Source organism: Lissotriton helveticus, chromosome 1_1 (assembly GCF_964261635.1).
Source record: "Lissotriton helveticus chromosome 1_1, aLisHel1.1, whole genome shotgun sequence".
Taxonomy (NCBI): domain Eukaryota; kingdom Metazoa; phylum Chordata; class Amphibia; order Caudata; family Salamandridae; genus Lissotriton; species Lissotriton helveticus.
This window is the reverse complement of record NC_136057.1, coordinates 583,363,099-583,384,773: the sequence shown is the minus strand read 5'-3', so window position 1 is coordinate 583,384,773 and position 21,675 is coordinate 583,363,099. Positions and strand designations below refer to the sequence as shown.

The 21,675-nt window shown below is 48.7% G+C and overlaps 1 protein-coding gene across 1 annotated transcript in view; it reads left to right on the top strand.

Moving 5' to 3' along the window:
- The first annotated feature begins 250 nt into the window (after positions 1 to 250).
- ST8SIA1 (ST8 alpha-N-acetyl-neuraminide alpha-2,8-sialyltransferase 1) overlaps positions 251 to 21,675 on the top strand; it is a 602,520-nt gene continuing 581,095 nt past the window's right edge. The window contains exon 1 of the mRNA XM_078674082.1: positions 251 to 636. Within this exon, the coding sequence (XP_078530208.1) occupies positions 407 to 636 (230 nt within the window). The 5' untranslated portion in view covers positions 251 to 406. The remainder of the gene's footprint in view (positions 637 to 21,675) is intronic.

Below are 21,675 nucleotides of genomic sequence, written 5' to 3'. Positions count from 1 at the left end.
GCGGGCGGGAAAGGATAAGATGAAAACCGACCTCACCTCGGGGGGGTGATATTAACCGTCAAGGACTGGATGGACGCAGGCAGGCCTGGGGAAGGAGGGTGCTGGTGAGATAGAGGTCAGAGGCGCGGAGATTTATTGCTTGAGGCATGAGGGGGTCACTGGAAAGGCAGTGACAGCGCAGAGGGCCAGGAGGAAACACACAAAGGCACAGCATCCCCCGCCCCCTCACACACCCCCCTCACACACAGAATGGAGATGGAGTCGGGCTGCTGGCGCTCATAGGGCCGCCAGATCTCGGAGAAGCTCCGGGGAGTGGACTCTGGCGCCGACAGGAGGCTCGGCGGTGCAGGCGGCATGGCTGCCCGGCGCAGCTGACTCCCGGCCAGGGGGCTGCTGCATAGAGCCGATGCTGGGGCGGCACGGCGCGCCGGCCCGGGGCCTCTCGCGGAGGATGCTGTGGTGCAAGTGGCCCCGCACGCGGCTGCCCGTGGGGGCCAGCGCCCTGTGCGTCGTCGTCCTGTGCTGGCTCTACATCTTCCCCGTGTACCGGCTGCCCGAGCAGAAGGAGGTGGTGCGGGAGGTCCTGCAGCACGTCGGAGCCTGGAGGAGGAACCTGACGGCAGCCAGTCAATTCAGGTACCAGCCCCCCCTGCATCCCCGGCCCCTCCGCTGCCTCACACCGCGCAGCACCCTCCGCATCCCAGCCGCCCACAGCGAGGCTCTCCTCACACCCCAGGCATGCAGTGCCCGAGGGTTCCGGTCAAGTAAAAGTGACATGGGGCTTACTTATCCAAATAGTGCACTCTACGCATCCTTACTCATTCGGGTACCAGAGTAACTAACGGCCCGTCTGCACCCCTGCCTGCAGTTCAACTTAATTTTCGCCCATTCATTCATTCTATTCACACACCTTCTGGCACACCCGTCATTTGCTATATCCGCCGCTCTGCTTTACACTTTTAATTTGTGTAAGTACTGAAAAACATCAGTCCACGTTTTGAACCACAGTGCTCATCTTTCATCCCTTGACCCTGAATTGTTAGTGAGTGCGCGGATCATAGACAGGTCACGAGTGAGAATGAAAGTGTATGAAGGCTGTCTGGATGCATGGATTGATTGCTGGACCACGGCGCATTTGGATACACGATGCAAACGGGTCTCGTGTAGCCGTATACGGTATATATATCATTAGCGCGAGCCTAGCCAAAGGCCGCGGAGCGCTGTGGAGAGGGTACCACTGCTGTAGAGGGTAAACGAGTCATAAAGTTACCGAGTAATACTGACAGCTGGGTTGTGGACGGTTAATGCGCCGTAATGTAGAGTTCTTTTAAGAGGCAAGATTCGACTCTTTCCTAAATTTGAGAAGTGTGTTTAAAACATGAACTCTGGCCAACGAAACGGAGTGTAAAGTCCCGGGTGCAGGTTGTCAGAATAAGAGAACTTGGGCTATCTGGCTGCTAGACGTGTTAGAAGTTTGGTTCATGTTTCTTTCTTAACCTATTTTCGAGTGTGCCTACTTTTGTTAATTTTGGGTTAAAACATAAGATTCTCCTAAAGTTATCAATCAGTGGCGATTTATTTTCTCTCTTCTTCCTCTCGGGGACCGTGAAGAACGCGCCTCATTGACAGCAGAGCGCCGGTGTGACGGGGTCAGCAGCTGTTTCCTGCCGGGGTACTACAAGTGACTTGGCGGGGTCAGCCATCGGGTCTTAGCCGGGAAGAGGCCATGGCTGCCGCAGTCCGCGGATCACATTCCTGGAGCGAGGAGGCTCTTCTCGGACAAAGAGGGAATGGCGACCAGTTCCGCGCTCCTTAGCAGAGCAGCTGCCCCCTGACGGACGGAGCGCTAAACCCGGGATGGTGGGGGGCGGGAGGAGCGGCTCGGCTCCAATGGGAGCCCTCGGTCGCCGCTTCCCATTCTCAGGGTCACTTCAAGAATTTGGAAACAGGGGGCTGTCACCGTGTTCTGTGCAAAGCCCCAAGAATTGTCAAATCTCGCTCACTGAACTAAACCAAAGTTGCCTGCTGAGGTGGCATGGCCCAGAGCTGTCCAGCTCTAGCTGGCGGTAACACACGTTCAAGAGATAGGACGGCTGGGTGGGACATTATTTTAGGAGATGCAAAATAACGGTCCATTCAGACCAATATAAGTGTAAAGACATTACATTCCATGTGCCACAACATAGCGTCCGACACATGGTTTGTCGGTCTTGCTTTGGTGACTCCCCTTGGGTATACTGTTTTTTCGACATACTTCATATTTAAATCAGACACGGATGTCTGGAGCTCTCGTGATTAAAGAGTTTTGAATGATGCTGAAGTAGAAAGATAAAAACAAATAAACAGGCGCTCGAGACTTACTGCGAGGTGTCCTTGCATACTCTGTTTATTGAGTCTAGCTTTTGCCTTTTTTGCCCTAACTGATATACGTTGTCCGTGTTCTCTCTGAATTCGGTTAAATTCCTTTGAATCCCAGATATTTTAACCCAATCTTCCAGGCACGAGCTGGGCAAGGTTGATGAACTGAGACTACGTGCGCCGCCAAACTAACTGCAGCTTCGGTGCTGCTTCCGGCCGCCGCTGTGTTTGCAACGAGTACATGCTAGATCACAGGTCTTCAAACTTTTTTTAGATTGAGCCCCCCCAGCTGAATTTTTTTAGATGTTGCCCCCCCCACCACCTGACAGAAATTTCGGGAATCTGGTACACTACATGATCGACTGCCATGCGCATATTACGGGCCATATCCAGCAAATAATGTTCAACACAATAAGCGTGTTAAGTAAACTGCAGGTTTGTGAGTGGGTGTGGTGAAATGACAGCGGCGTATTACACAGCTCAAAACATAATTTTCCAAGATAAAATGTGCACAAATTATTTTTACTAGGATGCTTTGTTTTACACAGGACATAGATTATTAACACCACCAACATGGATGTGACGGGTGTGCCGGTGTTTAGCCTCATTTAGACTCTCAATCTGTGGGTGGATTTTTGCTACTGCCATCCTCAGGTTGTGCTCCACATCCAGTCTTGAACGGTACTTAGTCTTTAATACCACAAGTGCTGAGAACCCAATCTCACAAACTCCTTAATAAATAAATAAATATATTGTAAGATGTAAAGCACCATGCATAAGTGAACTAAAGGGAGGATTGCTGTGATGAACTATAGGGAACACATTATGGGTGTTTCATTAAGTGGAACTTAAAATATGGAACCTGACTTTGCTTATGGGGGCTTTGCAATCAAGTAGCAGTTGGATGTCACGCAAAATGTCATATGCATGATGTATAGATCCCACACATGAGCACACATAGAATACAGAATAGTAACACATAGGCAAGGGAGTAGCTAAACAATTTAAATACCTCCCACTCTGAACTACAGCTCTTATGGCACTAAGAAAGCAAAGTAAGCCTTTCCTTTAGGTCGAGCCAATCTTGAATCGAATATTTAGACATAAGTGCGCTTAACTACTCGGCTAACGTTCAAAGGCACTGACGTGCGCACAACAGTGTTCCAAAGTTTTTAAAGGGCAGCATAATTATTCAAAAGAGAGTGGCTTAGATAAAAAAATATAGCTGTCAAAAACAGCTACTCTGTTGTCACTGAGGAGCAGGGAGAACCTTGTAGAGCAGACCTGAAGGTTGTACAAACATTAGGGTGACCAGCTCTTGAGAACCAAAAACCAGGACATTTTGGAAAAATAGAAGGCCTACAATTTTTCATCATCGGAATGGCGCAGAATGACAGCTCTCAGCAACATAGGATCACAGAAGAGACAATAAGAAAATAAATAAAATGTAAATTCTTCAACCAAATTTATACCTATTAATTAAATTGATTACTTATAACAGCTGCTAACTAGCACAGCTTTAGAACACCCCCAAAAGTGCCTCTCACTGTTTAAAGCATGACATAAGCCAAAATTGCCGAAATCTGCCCAGACAGCTGGTGAAAAACCGGTACTGTTCTAGCAAATCCAGGACGTTTGGTCACCCTAACCAACATGGGAGTCGTTATGGATAGCAGGGTGTTGCAGCTGCTGCCCCTGCCTTGTCCCTTAGTACCCCTGGCTTCACCTAACTTTGGCGTTTGTAAAGGCAGTGCTAAGGACAGATAGATTGGCATATTTTAACAGGCATCGGCAAAGCTAAATGTTAAAGGCTAGTGCAGGTTTATTAACTTTGCCATGCTTGTCTGGATTGGAAAATGAAAGATAATGGGCATGGTTGTCATAGAGAGGAATAAGACATGCACTCCCTTAGAGTGTTGAATAAAAAAAAGGTCTCCTCAAGTGAGCTGTGGAAGGATACACCTCACCCAATCAGAAGCAATGTAAAGCAGCAACATTCCTGTGGTGGAGCAAACACAAGAATAGGGAGGAAAGCCACCAAATAAGTAACCGATAATTGAAATATACACAACATCTATCCAACAGAGACCAAGTGGCTGACGCAAAGCTCACTCTATATATTTTATTGTTTGCAATAGGTCTTCAATAAGAAACCGCTAAATCTGTCTGTAGTTGATACTTAAAAATTACCTACTTTTAATTTCCACTCACTTCCTTTACGAAAGCAGCAACTCGCCACAGACTGTGCATAGTTGCAATTCACAATTGTTTGATTTTGGCCTTTTCGGGCAAGGTAGTGCCTAGCAAACTGCTGTTGAAAGTCCTTCCTGGTACAGGACAACACCAAGCATGGAAGCAGGATTTTAACTCAATGGATTTGGGCCTTCAGGCTCACTCACACCAGACCAGTGAGGCAGAGTATGTAATGTTCACCTGTGTCTGAGGCTGGACCCTTCCACAGAAAAGCCACCATCTAAGTAATCAATGAATCACTAACTTCGAGCTGAAGCATTATGGAAACCTTGGGGCTAAGTCATTTGGAGAACTCTGCATTTGCAAAATTTGCATATGTGGTGGATATTGGTGGAAAATTGACACAGGGGAAGTTCCAAAATCGTGGAAGGAGAGTATTGTAATCCCAATACATAAGAAAGGCTCTAGGTTGCTTCCTGGCAACTGTAGGCAGATAGCTCTTCTGAACGCAACAGGAAAGATTTTTGCAGAAGCAGTACTAGATCATCTTAAAGACTGGGCATTTTCATCAGGTCTAATTCCTTTATATCAAGCGGGGTTTAGACCTAAAAACTCGGTCACTGACAACATTGCAGTGCTGCAAACAATAATCGATAAATATGTAACCTTAAAATCTCAGGTAGTATATGCAGCATTCGTCGATTTCACGACTGCATTCGACAGAGTGGATAGAAGAACGCTCTGGAGAAAACTTTGTCAAATGGGTATCCCGGATAACCTACTCCATGTAATTACATCACTATACTCCGGAACTTGGTGCCAAGTCCAAATGGGGAAGACGAAGGGTCTCACAAGCCCAATACCTACACCAAACGGCCTCAGACAAGGATGCCTTCTTGCTCCCTTACTGTTTTCCTGATATCTTAGTGATCTGCCCGAAAGCTTCAAACAAGTCTGTAACTTTCCACCCAAACTTGCATTTCATAAAATCCACACCATGATGTATGCAGACGATGTAGTCATCCTAGATTTAACACCATTTGGCCTGCAAAGAAATCTGCAAGCATTCTATGAATACACAGAAGAAAATTACTTAATACAGAACACATCGAAAACAAAAATAGTTCCATATTCGGGAAGGAAACAGTATATTAACTATTATTGGACTCTAGGGGGTAAACTGTTGGAAGTGGCAAACGAATATACCTAGTTAGGGAGAATTTTTTTTAAATCACTGCAAAACTCGCCTCATGGACAGAATCTGAGTCGGAAAGTCGACGTTCATGTGGGGTAACTCTTACAATTATATACCTCGACCTGTCAAAGGCATTTTTCCTCTCTTCTTCAGGTATAAAGTGCTGAGATTCCGCCAGTACTATCATACGCTATTGAATACATCCCACTAAGTCAATTGAAATATCTAGACCTCAAAGAAGGGAAAGTCTTACAGAAACTTACAAAGATGTCCCAAGTAGTTCGGGTACAAGCTCTCCACCTTGAACTTTCACTAGTTAGCTCTTTTGCAAGAGGAATAAGCAATATTATCAGATGGGCATACAACCTCATCCATGTAGAACAAGGAACGCTACGATCCCTATTAAAAATAAAGACTTTCGAACAAGGATCGATAAAATATCTATTTTGTAGGAATGTCGCAATTGCTTTTAAATGATCAAATGTTAATATAAATATGTTGCAATCATGGACTCCTGCCCAGTTGAAGCTCTTTTTAAAACATCTGACACCAAGGTTAAACTTTGATCTCGACATTCAGCATTGCTCCAAATTGACATTGTACAAAAAAACATGCTGAAACAATTGAATATAGGAAAATACAGCAGTATATCTATTTTAACCTAAAGCACGGTGTCAGGCGCTCGATTATATTACTCCGGCTTGGGATACTCCCATTAAAATCTCTTACCCTCAAGTGGCTCTTAAAGGAAAAAGAAAAAACGCGTATTTGCTGTAACCTATGTAATGGTGGGGAGCAAGATTTGGAACACATACTGTTTTTCTGCCCAAATGTGACAGTTGTAGATGCTAGAAAAAGGTTTATACAACCCATCAGAACAAAATGTTAAATGAATTTAGCTCAAACCTTGATTTCGCTTTGTAAGGTACCGCCAAATTAATTTTTATGTTATAATCCATTCACATTTTTACTTTGTACTAGAATGACAGCCTTCATCATTTTACTACAAAACTTTTAAAGGACATTTTATGTTGCAAATATTTGTTGTTCTCTGCCGAGAACTAAATCAAATAAAAAAGATATAATAACCAGAAGGCGGGATCCGACTAAAATAGAAAGTTGCTACTTTTTGTACCTTGGACTTGGGGTGTACTCACCACCACGTACTGTCAGGACGGCTTGAATTCAACAATTGCGGTCTATCAGAACCTCTGTCGCATTGAGGGATGTGCGTCCTATATTGCTGATCAATTCTATTTCAGTTGGATCCCGCCTTCTGGTTATTATATCTTTGCTGTGAATGCAGACACGCAAGGATTTTTTCACCTGAGTTAATATTGCTCTGGTTTTTCCTGTATTATGGACATATATGGTTTGCATTACCAAATCCAATTGTGTTGGCTACCTCAGACTAACCCACTGTTTGCAAGGCCGGTCTAAGGCATGTGCAAGCTGTGCACCTGCACAGGGCCGCCAAACCCCAGGGGCCGCCACGCCAATATATATCCTTAGATACATCTTTGCGTGGCGGCCCCTGGCAGGGATTTGGCGTCCTCAAGCCCCCTACCTACACTCCCTGCTCTGGGCCTCCGTGAATCTAGAGCCGGCCCTGCTGTTTGTAATACAACTCAGCTCTTGCTGAGCTCTGATTTCGGACCCGGCAAATACTGGTTGAATAAAGTCCTGGTTTGCTATACCTGAACAGTGTTGGATACCCTTGAGCGGGCTATTGCAGCAGATTGAATCCAGCTCAAATGGTGGGTTGACGTTTCTTAGAAACTGGATTCGACGTTGTCCCTCTGAGCTGGCTTACTATCGCCTTGATTCAACAATTGGAACGTGGTCCATCAATTATGCTTCTTGCCCTGACGAACGTAACGTGTTGGCTGTTGTCCGTTTTTTTGTTATATGAAATGAAGAATAAAGGAATGTGAAATGACCATTCTGGGCTAAAGTGTGACTTCATCCCTGGTGCTGCCTCCACTTTTCGTCAAAGTTTTGTCTCTGGATTTCCAGTGGGACCTAACTGCAGCAGGTCTCGGAGACGTTCTGGCGCAGTACTTGATTATTTAGTGGACTTTAAAATTGATGTGCTTACTATATAGTCAGCTGCAGGATCATTTGTTTTTTGTTAACTTAGTTGCATCTATTCAAACACTTAATTTTTGTACATAGACATGCATTATAAACATGTTTCCAAAATAGCCGACTGTTTTTACCTACGGAATCTGTGCAGTTTGTAGTATGCCTCTTTCCATGACTGTTATGTTCAAAACTTTATTTAATACTGCCTTGTGTACATAGCGGCGTTGTGATTAATGCTTTCAAGCCGAAACGCGTAGACGTTGCCTGCCTCTGCTTTGTTTTCATTAAAACATTTTTCGTTTCCACTGCGTGCCGTCTCCTGCTTGAGTTTGCTGGTGCTGTCTTGTATATTTAAATATATCACAGGAAACCTCCCCTGTAAGAGACAGCCTAAACTCAGAGGAAGGAGAAAATTCTTGTTTATTAAATTCTGCAACTCCGGATATTAAAGAGAGATGCACACTCATCTATTATTATACATGGACTAACATCAACATGTTTCTCTAAATTCATCATAATTATGTTTTGGTACAATGATTCAATCGCAATAGTAGAATTTTATTTTATAATAAACAATGCCTTTCATCTTGAACGATTCATGGCACCTGTCTTCACCCGTGCCGATCTCAATCACTTTGCTCATCTTTGTTCAATCACTCACATGCCACTATAACTTCTAGTCAATCAATGTACCTATGTGCTACTGTTAGAACCCGGGGTCTCTAGTTGGCAGAGGTAAGTACCTTAGACCAAGTAGGGACCCTTGCTTCTAGTCAGGGTGAAGAAATAACCCTCTGAGATAACCCCTGCTCACCCTCTAGGTAGCATGGCGCGAGCAGTCTAGGCTAAACAGAGGCAATGTGGATAACATTTGCACTTAACACAACAATAATCCCCAATCCACCACAAACTGAGACCACACAGGTAAGTATATAAAATATAACTTTATCTAGTTTCAGCAGGTAAATCAAGCATTTGCACGATAATCACTTTTTTGATAACAGGTTACGCTTAATATTAAGGTTGGTACTTGTAAATAGGAAGTTCTTGTCATTTAAAACAATAGTCTCAGGTCTCTTGTGAATCAGGGTTCCAAAATAATCACGACTGACTTATTTTAAGAAAATGTGCTCTCCAAAAACGAGCAAGGAACCCTCTGCCCACGCGTGCTCTTAACCGTGGGCTTCATGCGCTGCAAATGCGCTCCTTGCGCGAGGCCCGGGGACTCTTTCTTTCCCCCGGGACAGACTCACGCGTTCTTAAGCTTCGGGCGCCTCGCGCACAGCAGATCTCCCGCGCCCCCACCCCGGCCGGTCCCCTGTCCTCTCCCGCCCGCTCTCGACAATCCAACGAGCGGCGGAGGTGGTGGTGCTGCTCACCTGGTGGGGGACGGCTGGCCGGGGGTGCGGAACGCTTCAGAGTCCCTCGGCGAGGTCGGCTCTCGCTGAGGGGTCGTCTCCTCTCTTCCTTCTCTCCGCACCGGGACCAACCAATCCCGTCGCGGCGTTGGGTCGAGCCTCCCACAGCACCCGGGAGTCAGCCAATGGCAGTGCGGCTCCCGGGGCAGGCCAACGATGACGCTCCTCTCCTTCGGCCAATCACGGCCCGATCCCGCTGATGACGCTGCGCCGCACGGGCCAATCCCGTCGCGGCGTTAGTGAGGGGGCTCGGCTCCCTCCACCAATGGGAGCGCGGCGGCTTCGTTCTTCGCCGCGGCAGCCCCTGGACCTCGGAGCAAGTTACGGGGGGGTTTCCTGGCCCCGGGCCGCGGTGGTGATTTGGCGGCACAGGGTTTTCAAGGGCGCTGGTCACGACTAGACCCCCCTCTCGACCTTCCCACCACCTGGGAGCGGATTTCACGAGGGGAGGCTCCACAAGCCTCCGACCCTCACTGGTAGTGTGCCGATGAGCACACCGATCCCTTCCTCACGCTCCTCAGTCAAGCACCACGCGTCTCGGGTCACAACAGCACGATTTTGCAGCTGTTTTCTGGGACAGCTTGAGGAACCTTTAGCCCTGGGTTCCCAACAGGAGGCCAGCTCTTCTCAGGCCCTTGGAGATTCAGTTGTAGACACAGCACACAGCAGAGTCTTGGCAGTTTCAAGCAGGCAGGGTACACAGCACACAGCAAAGCCCCTTTCTCCTCCTCAGCTTCCAGTCAAACAGCAGAACAGGTCAGCCCTTAGAGCACACAGCAAGGCAGTCTTCCTTTAGTTCCCTAGCTGTCCTCCTTCCAGCAGAGGTTCCTTCTTGATTGTAGAATTTCAGAATCTGACTTCTGTAGTCAGGGGTCCTTTCCTTATACCCCTCAATGTCTTTGAAGTCCTTTGAAGTCTTTGTGCATGGAGGCCCTGGGTCCAGTCTAAACCAGTTCTGGGGGTTGCGGAGCACTGAGGTGTCTCTGGTTTTCTTCTTCCTGTCAGCTTCAGGGCCAGAGGTGTCAGTTGACCACCAGGAGGGAGCTAGCAGGGGGAGGCAGGCCAGCGCAGCCCAGCACTTATCAGGCATTCCTTCCTCCCACCTCCCAGGCAGGCAGATGTGCCCTTTCATCCCCGGGCTGGCTCCGACCCTCTCCTCCGGGGCTCTGCAGCCCCCCCTGCCAAATCCAGACCAGGCAGGCATTCCACAAACCCAGGCACACAGAAAGGTTTAGACAAGAGAACAGCCACTTTCTAAAAGTGCTATTCTCCAACACAGGATTTAAAAACACCCTTCACTAAAAGATGTGTCATTAAATTCTGAGTTCAGGGATATCTTTCACTTATGTCCCATCTTGTTCCTATGGGAAGATAGGCTGGCATCACATGGGGCCAGTCTCCTCCATGTTACTCTATGGAGCAAGAGAGCCTTACAGCAGTGAGCACATAAAATGGCTGCTGCCCACTACCAGAGCATGTGACCTGCACTAGTACATGCTCTACCTTAGCTATACACTGCACCCTGCCCAGGGGGGTACCTTGAGCCTTCCATAGGGGTGACTGATGTGCACAGACAGGGAAGGGTTAGGCCTAGCCAGTGGGGACACTGGCCAGGCTGACATGGCAGTCACTGACTGCACACAGGCTCTGCGCTGGCAGGCCTGAGTCACCATTTTAAAGCTACTCATGTGGGTGGCGCAATCTGCGCTGCAGGCCCACTAGTAGCATTTGTCATCACCAGCCCTGGCACACACAGTGCACTTTACTAGGGACTTCGTAGTGATACAAATATGCCAATCAATATCACAATTTACAGAGGGAGCACTTACACTCTGACACTGATCAGCAGTGGCAGAGTGTCCAAAGCATCTAAATCAGCAAAAACGAAATCCAGCACAGCATCAAAACACATGAGTCAGAGGCAAAAAGATGGGGAAGAACCACGCCAAAAGGTGTCAGGTCTAACACGTGTCCCCTCCAGCTGAAAGTGGGGAGAACTACCCAACCTCTTGGGAGTCCTCATCACTAAGGCGGAAGAATCTGGACAGACCGTCAGCATTGGCGTGTTCTGTACCAGGGCGGTGCTCCACCGTAAAGTCCATCCCCTGTAGGGAAATGGACCACCTCAACAATTTTGGATTCTCACCCCTCATCTGCATTAACCATCTGAGGGGCCTGTGGTCGGTCTGAACACGGAAGTGAGTCCCAAACAGGTAGGGCCTCAGCTTCTTCAGAGCCCAGACCACAGCGAAAGCTTCTCTTTCAATGGCACTCCATTTCTGTTCCCTGGGGATTAGCCTTCGGCTAATGAAAGCCACTGGTTGGTCTCCGCCCTCATCATTAATCTGTGAGAGCACTGCTCCCACGCCTTGCTCTGAAGCGTCAGTTTGCACAATGAACTCACTGGAAAAGTCAGGTGCCTTAAGCACCGGTGCTGTGCACATGGCAGTTTTGAGGGTGTCAAAAGCAGTTTGACAGGCCTCCGTCCAATTCACTTTCCTGGGCTGATTTCTAGATGTCAGCTCTGTCAAAGGGGCCACGATGGTGCCATAGCCTTTGACAAACCGTCTGTAATACCCGGTGAGACCTAAAAAGGCTCTCACCTCAGTCTGGGTCTTGGGGGGTTCCCAAGCCAGAATGGTATCAATTTTTGCCTGTAGGGGCGCCACCTTGCCGCTCCCCACCTGGTGTCCCAAGTACACCACCGATCCCTGCCCTATCTGGCATTTACTGGCCTTGATAGTGAGGCCTGCCTTCTGCAGAGCCTTCAACACTTCAGTGAGGTGTTGCAGGTGTTCCTCCCAAGTGGAGCTGAACACAGCAATGTCATCCAGGTAGGCTGCGCTGAATTGCTCCAGCCCCGCCAGTACCTGGTTGACCAATCTCTGAAATGTGGCGGGGGCATTTTTCAACCCGAAGGGCATGACACGGAACTGGAAGTGCCCCTCTGGTGTTGAAAATGCTGACCTCTCCTTTGCCCCGTCAGTTAAGGCAATCTGCCAGTACCCTGAAGTCAAATCAAAAGTACTCAGGTACTGGGCAGCTCCTAACCGATCCACCAGCTCATCAGCTCTGGGGATGGGGTGCGCGTCAGTCTTCGTGACCGCATTGAGCCCACGGTAGTCCACGAAGAACCGAAGTTCTGGGGTGCCACCGGGGGTAGCAGCTTTCTTAGGCACTAAGACCACTGGGCTAGCCCAGGGGCTGCTGGAGGGTTCAATAACCCCTAGCGTCAACATCTTGGAAACTTCCTCCTTAATGCTGGCTCTGACCTTGTCAGCCACTCTGTAAAATTTCTGTTTCACAGGCAGACTGTCTCCAGTGTCTACGTCGTGGACGCACCACTTGGTGACACCTGGGGTCAGGGAGAACAGGGGGGCGAACTGACCCAAGACTTGGCGACAGTCCTCCTGCTGCTCTGGAGTCAGGGTGGGGGAGAGGACCACACCATCCACTGACCCATCTTGCTCCTTGACTGCCAGGAGGTCAGGGAGAGGATCACTATCCTCCTCCCCTCCAGCATCTGTAGCCATGAGCATAGTCACTTCCGTCCTCTCAAAGTGGGGTTTGAGGCGGTTCACATGCAGCACTCTCAGGGGCTGCCTGGGAGTCTTCAGGTTAACCAAATAGGTAACCTCGCTCTTGCGCTCCACCACCTCATATGGCCCAGACCACTTGTCACGGAGCGCACAAGGCTCCACTGGCACCATCACCCACACCTTCTGACCAGGTTGGAACTCAACTAGAGAAGTGTTCTGGTCATACCACCTCTTCATTTCCTCCTGGCTAGCCTCCAGGTTCTCTTGAGCGAGCTTCCTGAAGCGCTTGGTCTGGTTGCGAATGGCCAGCACATAGCTGAACACATCCTGAGGGGTTTTCCCACGGGATTTCTCCCACCCCTCTTTCACCAGAGTCAGAGGCCCTCTGACAGGGTGGTCATACAGCAACTCAAAGGGACTGAACCCTAAGGATTTCTGAGGCACCTCCCTGTAGGCAAACAACAGGCATGGCAACAAGACATCCCATTTCCGCCTCATGGGCTCTTCCAGGCCCATAATCATGCCCTTCAATGTGCGGTTGAATCTCTCAACCAAACCATTTCCTTGAGGGTGGTAAGGAGTTGTGAATTTGTATGTCACCCCACACTCACTCCACAGGGACTTCATATACTTAGAAATGAAGTTTGTCCCGCAGTCTGAGACGACCTCCCTGGGAAATCCCACCCGGGAAAAGATCCCCATAAGGGCACGGCCCACCACTGGGGCGGTGACTGTCCTGAGCGGGAGGGCTTCCGGGTACCGAGTGGCATGGTCCACCAAGACCAGGATAAACCTGTTGCCTAGGGCTGTCTTGGGATCCAGGGGCCCCACGATGTCAATGCCCACCCGCTCAAAAGGGGTGCTCACCACGGGAAAGGGTTGGAGGGGGGCCACGCGCTTCCCTCCACTCTTGCCACTGGCCTGACAAGTCTGGCAAGATTTACAAAAGGCAGAGACGTGTGTCTTCATCTGGGGCCAGTAGAAATGGGTGACAAGCCTGTTATAGGTCTTATCTTGCCCCAGATGTCCTGCGAGAGGCACGTCATGAGCCAGACCCAGTAGGAAGTTCCTGAAGCGCTCTGGTACCACCAGCACACGGGCTGCACCGGGCTCAGCGAACTTAGGCTCACTATAAAGTAAGTCATCCTCCCAGTAGATCAAATGCTCCTTGGACCCCAGGCCTGCGGCCTGGTCTGCAGCCTGCTGCCGCACACCAATGAGAGAAGGGCACTCCTTCTGAGCCTGGCAGAATTCCTCCCTGGAGGGACCATCCTCTTGCTGCCACCGGGACAGCTCAGGCAATTCCCCTAGTTCGGCCACCTGCTCCCCTGTAGGTTCCAGGGCATCCCCTTCCGGGTCTGCTTCCTCCTGGACCGTGGGAACAGTGGGGGCCGGTTTCCCACGCCCTCTACCCCTTCCTCTCTTGGCAGGTCCCTGGGCCATTGTTCCAGGCTCCAGTTCTGCTAGACCGCCCTCTCTGGCTGTCATTGCACGGGTGGACACACAGATCCACTCAGGCAAACCCAACATCTCCAAGTGAGTCCTGTGCTCCACCTCTTTCCATGGGGAGCTCTCCAGGTCATTACCTAGTAGACAATCTACAGGCAAGGCATCACTTACAACAATTTCCAAAATACCGGAGACTCCTCCCCATTCAAATGGAACTTTCGCCAACTTGCAGTAGCGCACTGAACTGTCAGCTGCCACCACAGGCCGGAGTACCTGGGGAATAATTTGCTCTTCAGACACCCACCGACACCGGACAGATGTCACGCTGGCCCCTGTGTCTCTCAGAGCCTCCACCTCCCGTCCATTGATGGTCACCTTCTGCCCGTATTTCTTAGTATTTTGGGGCAGCAAGGTTTCCTGGGCCATCTCTTGGTCTCCTAGAGAGACAAGGGTCATCAATGCTAACCCCTCCTCCCCACTAGAAATCAAATCCCCTCCCAAAGCTACACTGGCCAACGCCGGAGCTGGAGCTGGAGCACCAGTGGGTGCTGATTTCTTCTTTGGACAGTTTGGAGCAATGTGCCCCACCTCCCTGCATGAATAGCAAGTAAGGGTCTTTTTGTCCTGTGGGCCCTTATGGGGCCAGGACTTCTTAGGCTTGGGGGGTTGAGACACCTTCTCCTGGGAACTACTTTGGGGCCCTTTAGAAGACTCCTTTTGATTACCCGTGTCCCCCCCACTCTTCTGCTGGGGACCCTGTCCACCTTTGGCTAGGGTACTTACCACCCCCTTGTGGACCCTGGTGCTCGTCCACCGGTCCGCCTCTTTAGCAAGCTCACTGGGATCAGTTAACTTGCTATCCAAAAGATGCTGGCGCAGCTCTGGGACACATAAACTACTTAAGTGCTCCCTACTAATCAAGTGACACAACCCCACATAATCAGTAACTTTGCTGCCCTTCATCCAACCTTCCAATGCACGCGTGTACATACTCACACACTCCACCCAAGTACTTGAATCAAGCTTCTTGAAGTTCCTAAACTTCTGGCGGTACTGTTCAGCAGTGAGCGCATACCTGAGGCACAAAGCCTCCTTCATGGCGGAGTAGGACAAAGCATCCTTTGCTTCTAAGGGTGCCAAAACATCCCTCCCAGAGGCCTCAAAATGCTCCCCAATTCTTCTCAGGCACCTCATTCATCTATAAGGCAAGTTCATACGCTCTGAACCACGCATAAATATCCTCACCCCTCTGATAATTCTGTACCAGATCCTTTGGTATGTATACCTTACCCACCTGTACTGGTTGTGCGCTGCCACCATTAGAACTGGACACCCTCTCTTTATATTTGAAGTCCAACTCCTTCATGCTCCTCTCATGAGCCAATTGGAGCTTCTTTTCCTCCAAAGCGAGAGTATGTCTTCTCTCCTGCTCCGCTCTCTCCTGCGCCTCTTTCTCAACTTCCAGGCGCAGTCTCTTCTCATCGGCTACCGCTCTGAGCTTCAAAAGCTCAATCTCATGGGCCCTAACTCGCTGATTCTCCTCTATTTCCTCTGGAGACATAACCCTACTGGAGTGGTCGCTGCCGGTCCTAGACGCTGGCTTCCCCACTGGCAATTCACTGGACACAAAAGCATTCTCCTGTGCGCCTCCCTCTCCAGTAGCAGCTTCTGGATCACCATGTTTGGCCTCCCACCAGGCCCTCAGAGCTTTCCTTAGCTCTTCCTTGTTTGCGCTGCCCCTTACTGGGCATTCAAGCTGTTTGCAGAATTTTCCGAGTTGCTCCTTGTTATAGGTGAACAACTCCTGGATTTCAAATTCCACTTCCACTTCTCCATTCACGCTTGGCGCTTTCCGAGACATGATGCTTCCTAACCTTTTCAACTAAAAAGGTTTCACCAAAAAGAAAAAAAATCTTGTGCAACCTGTGCCGCTAAACTAGACTAGTGATGTACAAGAGATCACTGCCGGTCAAGTGCAATTATTAGTTCAAAAATCCGCACCGCGAGCCACCAATGTTAGAACCCGGGGTCTCTAGTTGGCAGAGGTAAGTACCTTAGACCAAGTAGGGACCCTTGCTTCTAGTCAGGGTGAAGAAATAACCCTCTGAGATAACCCCTGCTCACCCTCTAGGTAGCATGGCGCGAGCAGTCTAGGCTAAACAGAGGCAATGTGGATAACATTTGCACTTAACACAACAATAATCCCCAATCCACCACAAACTGAGACCACACAGGTAAGTATATATAAAATATAACTTTATCTAGTTTCAGCAGGTAAATCAAGCATTTGCACGATAACAGGTTGCGCTTAATCTTAAGGTTGGTACTTGTAAATAGGAAGTTCTTGTCATTTAAAACAATAGTCTTAGGTCTCTTGTGAATCAGGGTTCCAAAATAATCACGACTGACTTAATTTAAGAAAATGGGCTCTCCAAAAACGAGCAAGGAACCCTCTCCCACGCGTGCTCTTAACCGTGGGCTTCATGCGCTGCAAATGCGCTCCTTGCGCGAGGCCCGGGGACTCTTTCTTTCCCCCGGGACAGACTCACGCGTTCTTAAGCTTCGGGCGCCTCGCGCACAGCAGATCTCCCGCGCCCCCACCCCGGCCGGTCCCCTGTCCTCTCCCGCCCGCTCTCGACAATCCAACGAGCGGCGGGGGAGGTGGTGCTGCTCACCTGGTGAGGGACGGCTGGCCGGGGGTGCGGAACGCTTCAGAGTCCCTCGGCGAGGTCGGCTCTCGCTGAGGGGTCGTCTCCTCTCTTCCTTCTCTCCGCACCGGGACCAACCAATCCCGTCGCGGCGTTGGGTCGAGCCTCCCACAGCACCCGGGAGTCAGCCAATGGCAGTGCGGCTCCCGGGGCAGGCCAACGATGACGCTCCTCTCCTTCGGCCAATCACGGCCCGATCCCGCTGATGACGCTGCGCCGCACGGGCCAATCCCGTCGCGGCATTAGTGAGGGGGCTCGGCTCCCTCCACCAATGGGAGCGCGGCGGCTTCGTTCTTTGCCGCGGCAGCCCCTGGACCTCGGAGCAAGTTACGGGGGGGTTTCCTGGCCCCGGGCCGCGGTGGTGATTTGGCGGCACAGGGTTTTCAAGGGCGCTGGTCAAGACTAGACCCCCCTCTCGACCTTCCCACCACCTGGGAGCGGAATTCACGAGGGGAGGCTCCACAAGCCTCCGACCCTCACTGGTAGTGTGCCGATGAGCACACCGACCCCTTCCTCACGCTCCTCAGTCAAGCACCACGCGTCTCGGGTCACAACAGCACGATTTTGCAGCTGTTTTCTGGGACAGCTTGAGGAACCTTTAGCCCTGGGTTCCCAACAGGAGGCCAGCTCTTCTCAGGCCCTTGGAGATTCAGTTGTAGACACAGCACACAGCAGAGTCTTGGCAGTTTCAAGCAGGCAGGGTCACAGCACACAGCAAAGCCCCTTTCTCCTCCTCAGCTTCCAGTCAAACAGCAGAACAGGTCAGCCCTTGGAGCACACAGCAAGGCAGTCTTCCTTTAGTTCCCTAGCTGTCCTCCTTCCAGCAGAGGTTCCTTCTTGATTGTAGAATTTCAGAATCTGACTTCTGTAGTCAGGGGTCCTTTCCTTATACCCCTCAATGTCTTTGAAGTCCTTTGAAGTCTTTGTGCATGGAGGCCCTGGGTCCAGTCTAAACCAGTTCTGGGGGTTGCGGAGCACTGAGGTGTCTCTGGTTTTCTTCTTCCTGTCAGCTTCAGGGCCAGAGGTGTCAGTTGACCACCAGGAGGGAGCTAGCAGGGGGAGGCAGGCCAGCGTAGCCCAGCACTTATCAGGCATTCCTTCCTCCCACCTCCCAGGCAGGCAGATGTGCCCTTTCATCCCCGGGCTGGCTCCGACCCTCTCCTCTGGGGCTCTGCAGCCCCCCCTGTCACATCCAGACCAGGCAGGCATTCCACAAACCCAGGCACACAGAAAGGTTTAGACAAGAGAACAGCCACTTTCTAAAAGTGCTATTCTCCAACACAGGATTTAAAAACACCCTTCACTAAAAGATGTGTTATTAAATTCTGAGTTCAGGGATATCTTTCACTTATGTCCCATCTTGTTCCTATGGGAAGATAGGCTGGCATCACATGGGGCTAGTCTCCTCCATGTTACTCTATGGAGCAAGAGAGCCTTACAGCAGTGAGCACATAAAATGGCTGCTGCCCACTACCAGAGCATGTGACCTGCACTAGTACATGCTCTACCTTAGCTATACACTGCACCCTGCCCAGGGGGGTACCTTGAGCCTTCCATAGGGGTGACTGATGTGCACAGACAGGGAAGGGTTAGGCCTAGCCAGTGGGGACACTGGCCAGGCTGACATGGCAGTCACTGACTGCACACAGGCGCTGCGCTGGCAGGCCTGAGTCACCATTTTAAAGCTACTCATGTGGGTGGCGCAATCTGCGCTGCAGGCCCACTAGTAGCATTTGTCATCACCAGCCCTGGCACACACAGTGCACTTTACTAGGGACTTCGTGGTGATACAAATATGCCAATCAATATCACAATTTACAGAGGGAGCACTTACACTCTGACACTGATCAGCAGTGGCAGAGTGTCCAAAGCATCGAAATCAGCAAAAACGAAATCCAGCACAGCATCAAAACACATGAGTCAGAGGCAAAAAGATGGGGGAAGAACCAAAAGGTGTCAGGTCTAACAGCTACTCATTGCCAATTCCAAAGGCAATATTCATGCTTGTCATTGCAAACTTCCATGACCACTATTGACAATAGGCTATATTTTTTAATATAATCAAACCATTGCGATTGAATCATTGTGCCAAAAATGACTAGAATTTGGTAGAAAAGATGCCATAGATACATTATTGAAGCAATACCAAAGGGGATGATGGACAGAGCGCTTGAGCAAATCAAACACTCACCCCCAGTCAACTGATCTGGGTTTAATCCATCATCATTCTTTAGCTAACTCCACCACCCCAGTTCAGACATGGCCATATGCAAATCAGTCTGACCCTGTGCCTCATGGAAACAGTCCAGCCCGAACTGCCAAGCCATGTCTTCCCTGGACTGGAAGCAAGCATCTTGGAACCGGTGTCATTACAACATTGGTTGCATCCCTAACGCATTGAAAGTATCATGATTGCCCTGCTGAAAAAAGGAAATTAGTCAAGTACAAGCAACTATAGCCAAATCACACTCTTTGATTCTACTGGCAAGATTTTTGCATTAAGTATTGAGATCACTTGCAAGACTGGGCCTATGGTAATGAAATAATTCCTCTGGGACAATCTGGTTTTAGATCTAAATGCTCTGTACTGGATACTATTACAGTTGTTCAAACATTAGTCAATAAATATGTACATTTTAAATCTCAAATATTTTGTACTGCTCTTATCGACTTTTCAACAACTTTTAATAGTGTAGATAGACCAATTTTATTTAAAAAAACTTGCTGATTTGGGTAGCCCACCAAATCTCCTCAGAGTAATTATTGCACTTCATATATCAACATGTTTCAGAGTTTTGATGGGAGGACATAAAGTAATAACTCATAATCTAGAAACAGGAAAAATATTGGAACAGGGCGGCATACTGGCACCACTCATATTCATGTTTTTTGCATGACTTACCACTGCAATTTATACAAGTGAGTCATTCTTCCCCCAGATTGGGAACCCAGTCCTTGCATGCCTTGCTGTATGCTGATGAGTTTGGCAATGCAGCGGTGGGAACATCCCGCCGTCACACCACACCACCAAACCCATTAGATTGCATACTACCACATCTAGAGTCAAGGTCCTCTGGGCAGTTGCAAATATATTTAAAACAGGCTATTCTGAGGTTAAGTTTTGACCTAGACAGTAAACGCTGTTGTGGTTTAAAAATGTATGCATCTTGTATTAACAAGTAATCTGTGGTAAGAAGCAAGATTTTTTGTTCCCCTCCCTTGATCACGATATAAGGCTGATACTGCTATAATTTTCCTCTTAGGACCTACCCTGGCATCTGGGCCGATCAAAGAAGTAACCCTTTGATGGCCAATTCTACAGACTCTTTTTGAGAAGCAGACCAAGCCTAATATTTATGTCACAGTTTTGAAAAGCAGGGCATTAGTTAAAAGTGTCATTGTCCGATCAGTAAAAATAAAATGACAAAAAACCCGCAGAGACAAAAGTGAGGCAACATAAAAACTAAGTTCATAGTGGTTGGTAGAGGAGATGAACTACTGAGTGAAAAGAGTTCACCTACATATGAGTTGGAAGCCAAACTAAGGCCAACCAATCAAAGTCATGGGGGTCGTCCACAGGTAGCGTTTTCCCTTTATTACTGTTTGTGTGTTGCATAAATACTTTACACATTGCCTCTAAGTTAAGACTGACTGCTTTTGTGCCAAGCTACCTTAGGGTTTATCACATGTTTATTTAATGATTTTCGTGGTTCACCCAGACAAGGATTGAGTTTTATTACTTGAGCGGGGCTCAAAACTAATACCCAATTTCATACACCCTTTCAACCTCATCCCATTGTGTGTCGTACCCACATTTCGTGGTCATTCTGTGCCTACAGAGCTACTTCCGTATTTATTACCATGCACCATGTATATTCAGATACCTGGTATGCTTGTTCATTTCCCCCAGAGGTTTTTTTTTGTGGGAGAATCTCTATCCAGGGGACCAAGTAAATTCTTGAGACCACATTTGAGTACTTGATCTCATAACAATTTGGCTTCCTAGTCATTTTCATCACTACATTATATTGGCAGCGGTAACCCCTGTACTTCATTCTTTAAAGTAATTTCGAAGTCTCCTACAGCTTGGCATTGAAATTAGGCAGCGAGCAACACACTCCTTTATGTATAACACTAAACCCTCACTATACCTCAATGGCATGTTAGTCAACAATGATAAGTGATTTATGAATGACGGTGGTCTATAAGAGTAAATAATGTAATGGCCATAACAAAGGCCAAAATATTTACACATGTCTTGTCAGACACCACAGGGACCTCCATCACCGAAATAGAAAACCGTTGTTGTTTGATGGTCAGTTTGACAATACACAGAAGTTGGTCATCAGCGATATGTGAGGGCGTTCCTTATGCCATTGACCATGAAAGAGCGATGCCCTTACTAAGCAATCACATTTGAAGCATACACATAAGAACTGGTTGAGGCTATATGTGTGTGTAGCTATGATATAAAGCCCAAGTGCAGTGAATCTCCTTTAGCCCCATCTTTAGCAGCCCTTCCTTGATGTCTTTCAGACTATGCCAGTCCCATCGCACTACCTATCATTTTTGAAGTCTTTCCATTAAGAAGCTTCACCACTAAGCTTTAGTTACATGTTTCCCATTGGTCCTAAGTGTACATTAAAATCATAATTATAAATGACTGTCCGTTCTTTCGTTCATCAAGCACTTTTAAACTGGTTACTTAATGACTGCTGGCTCGCCTTGCT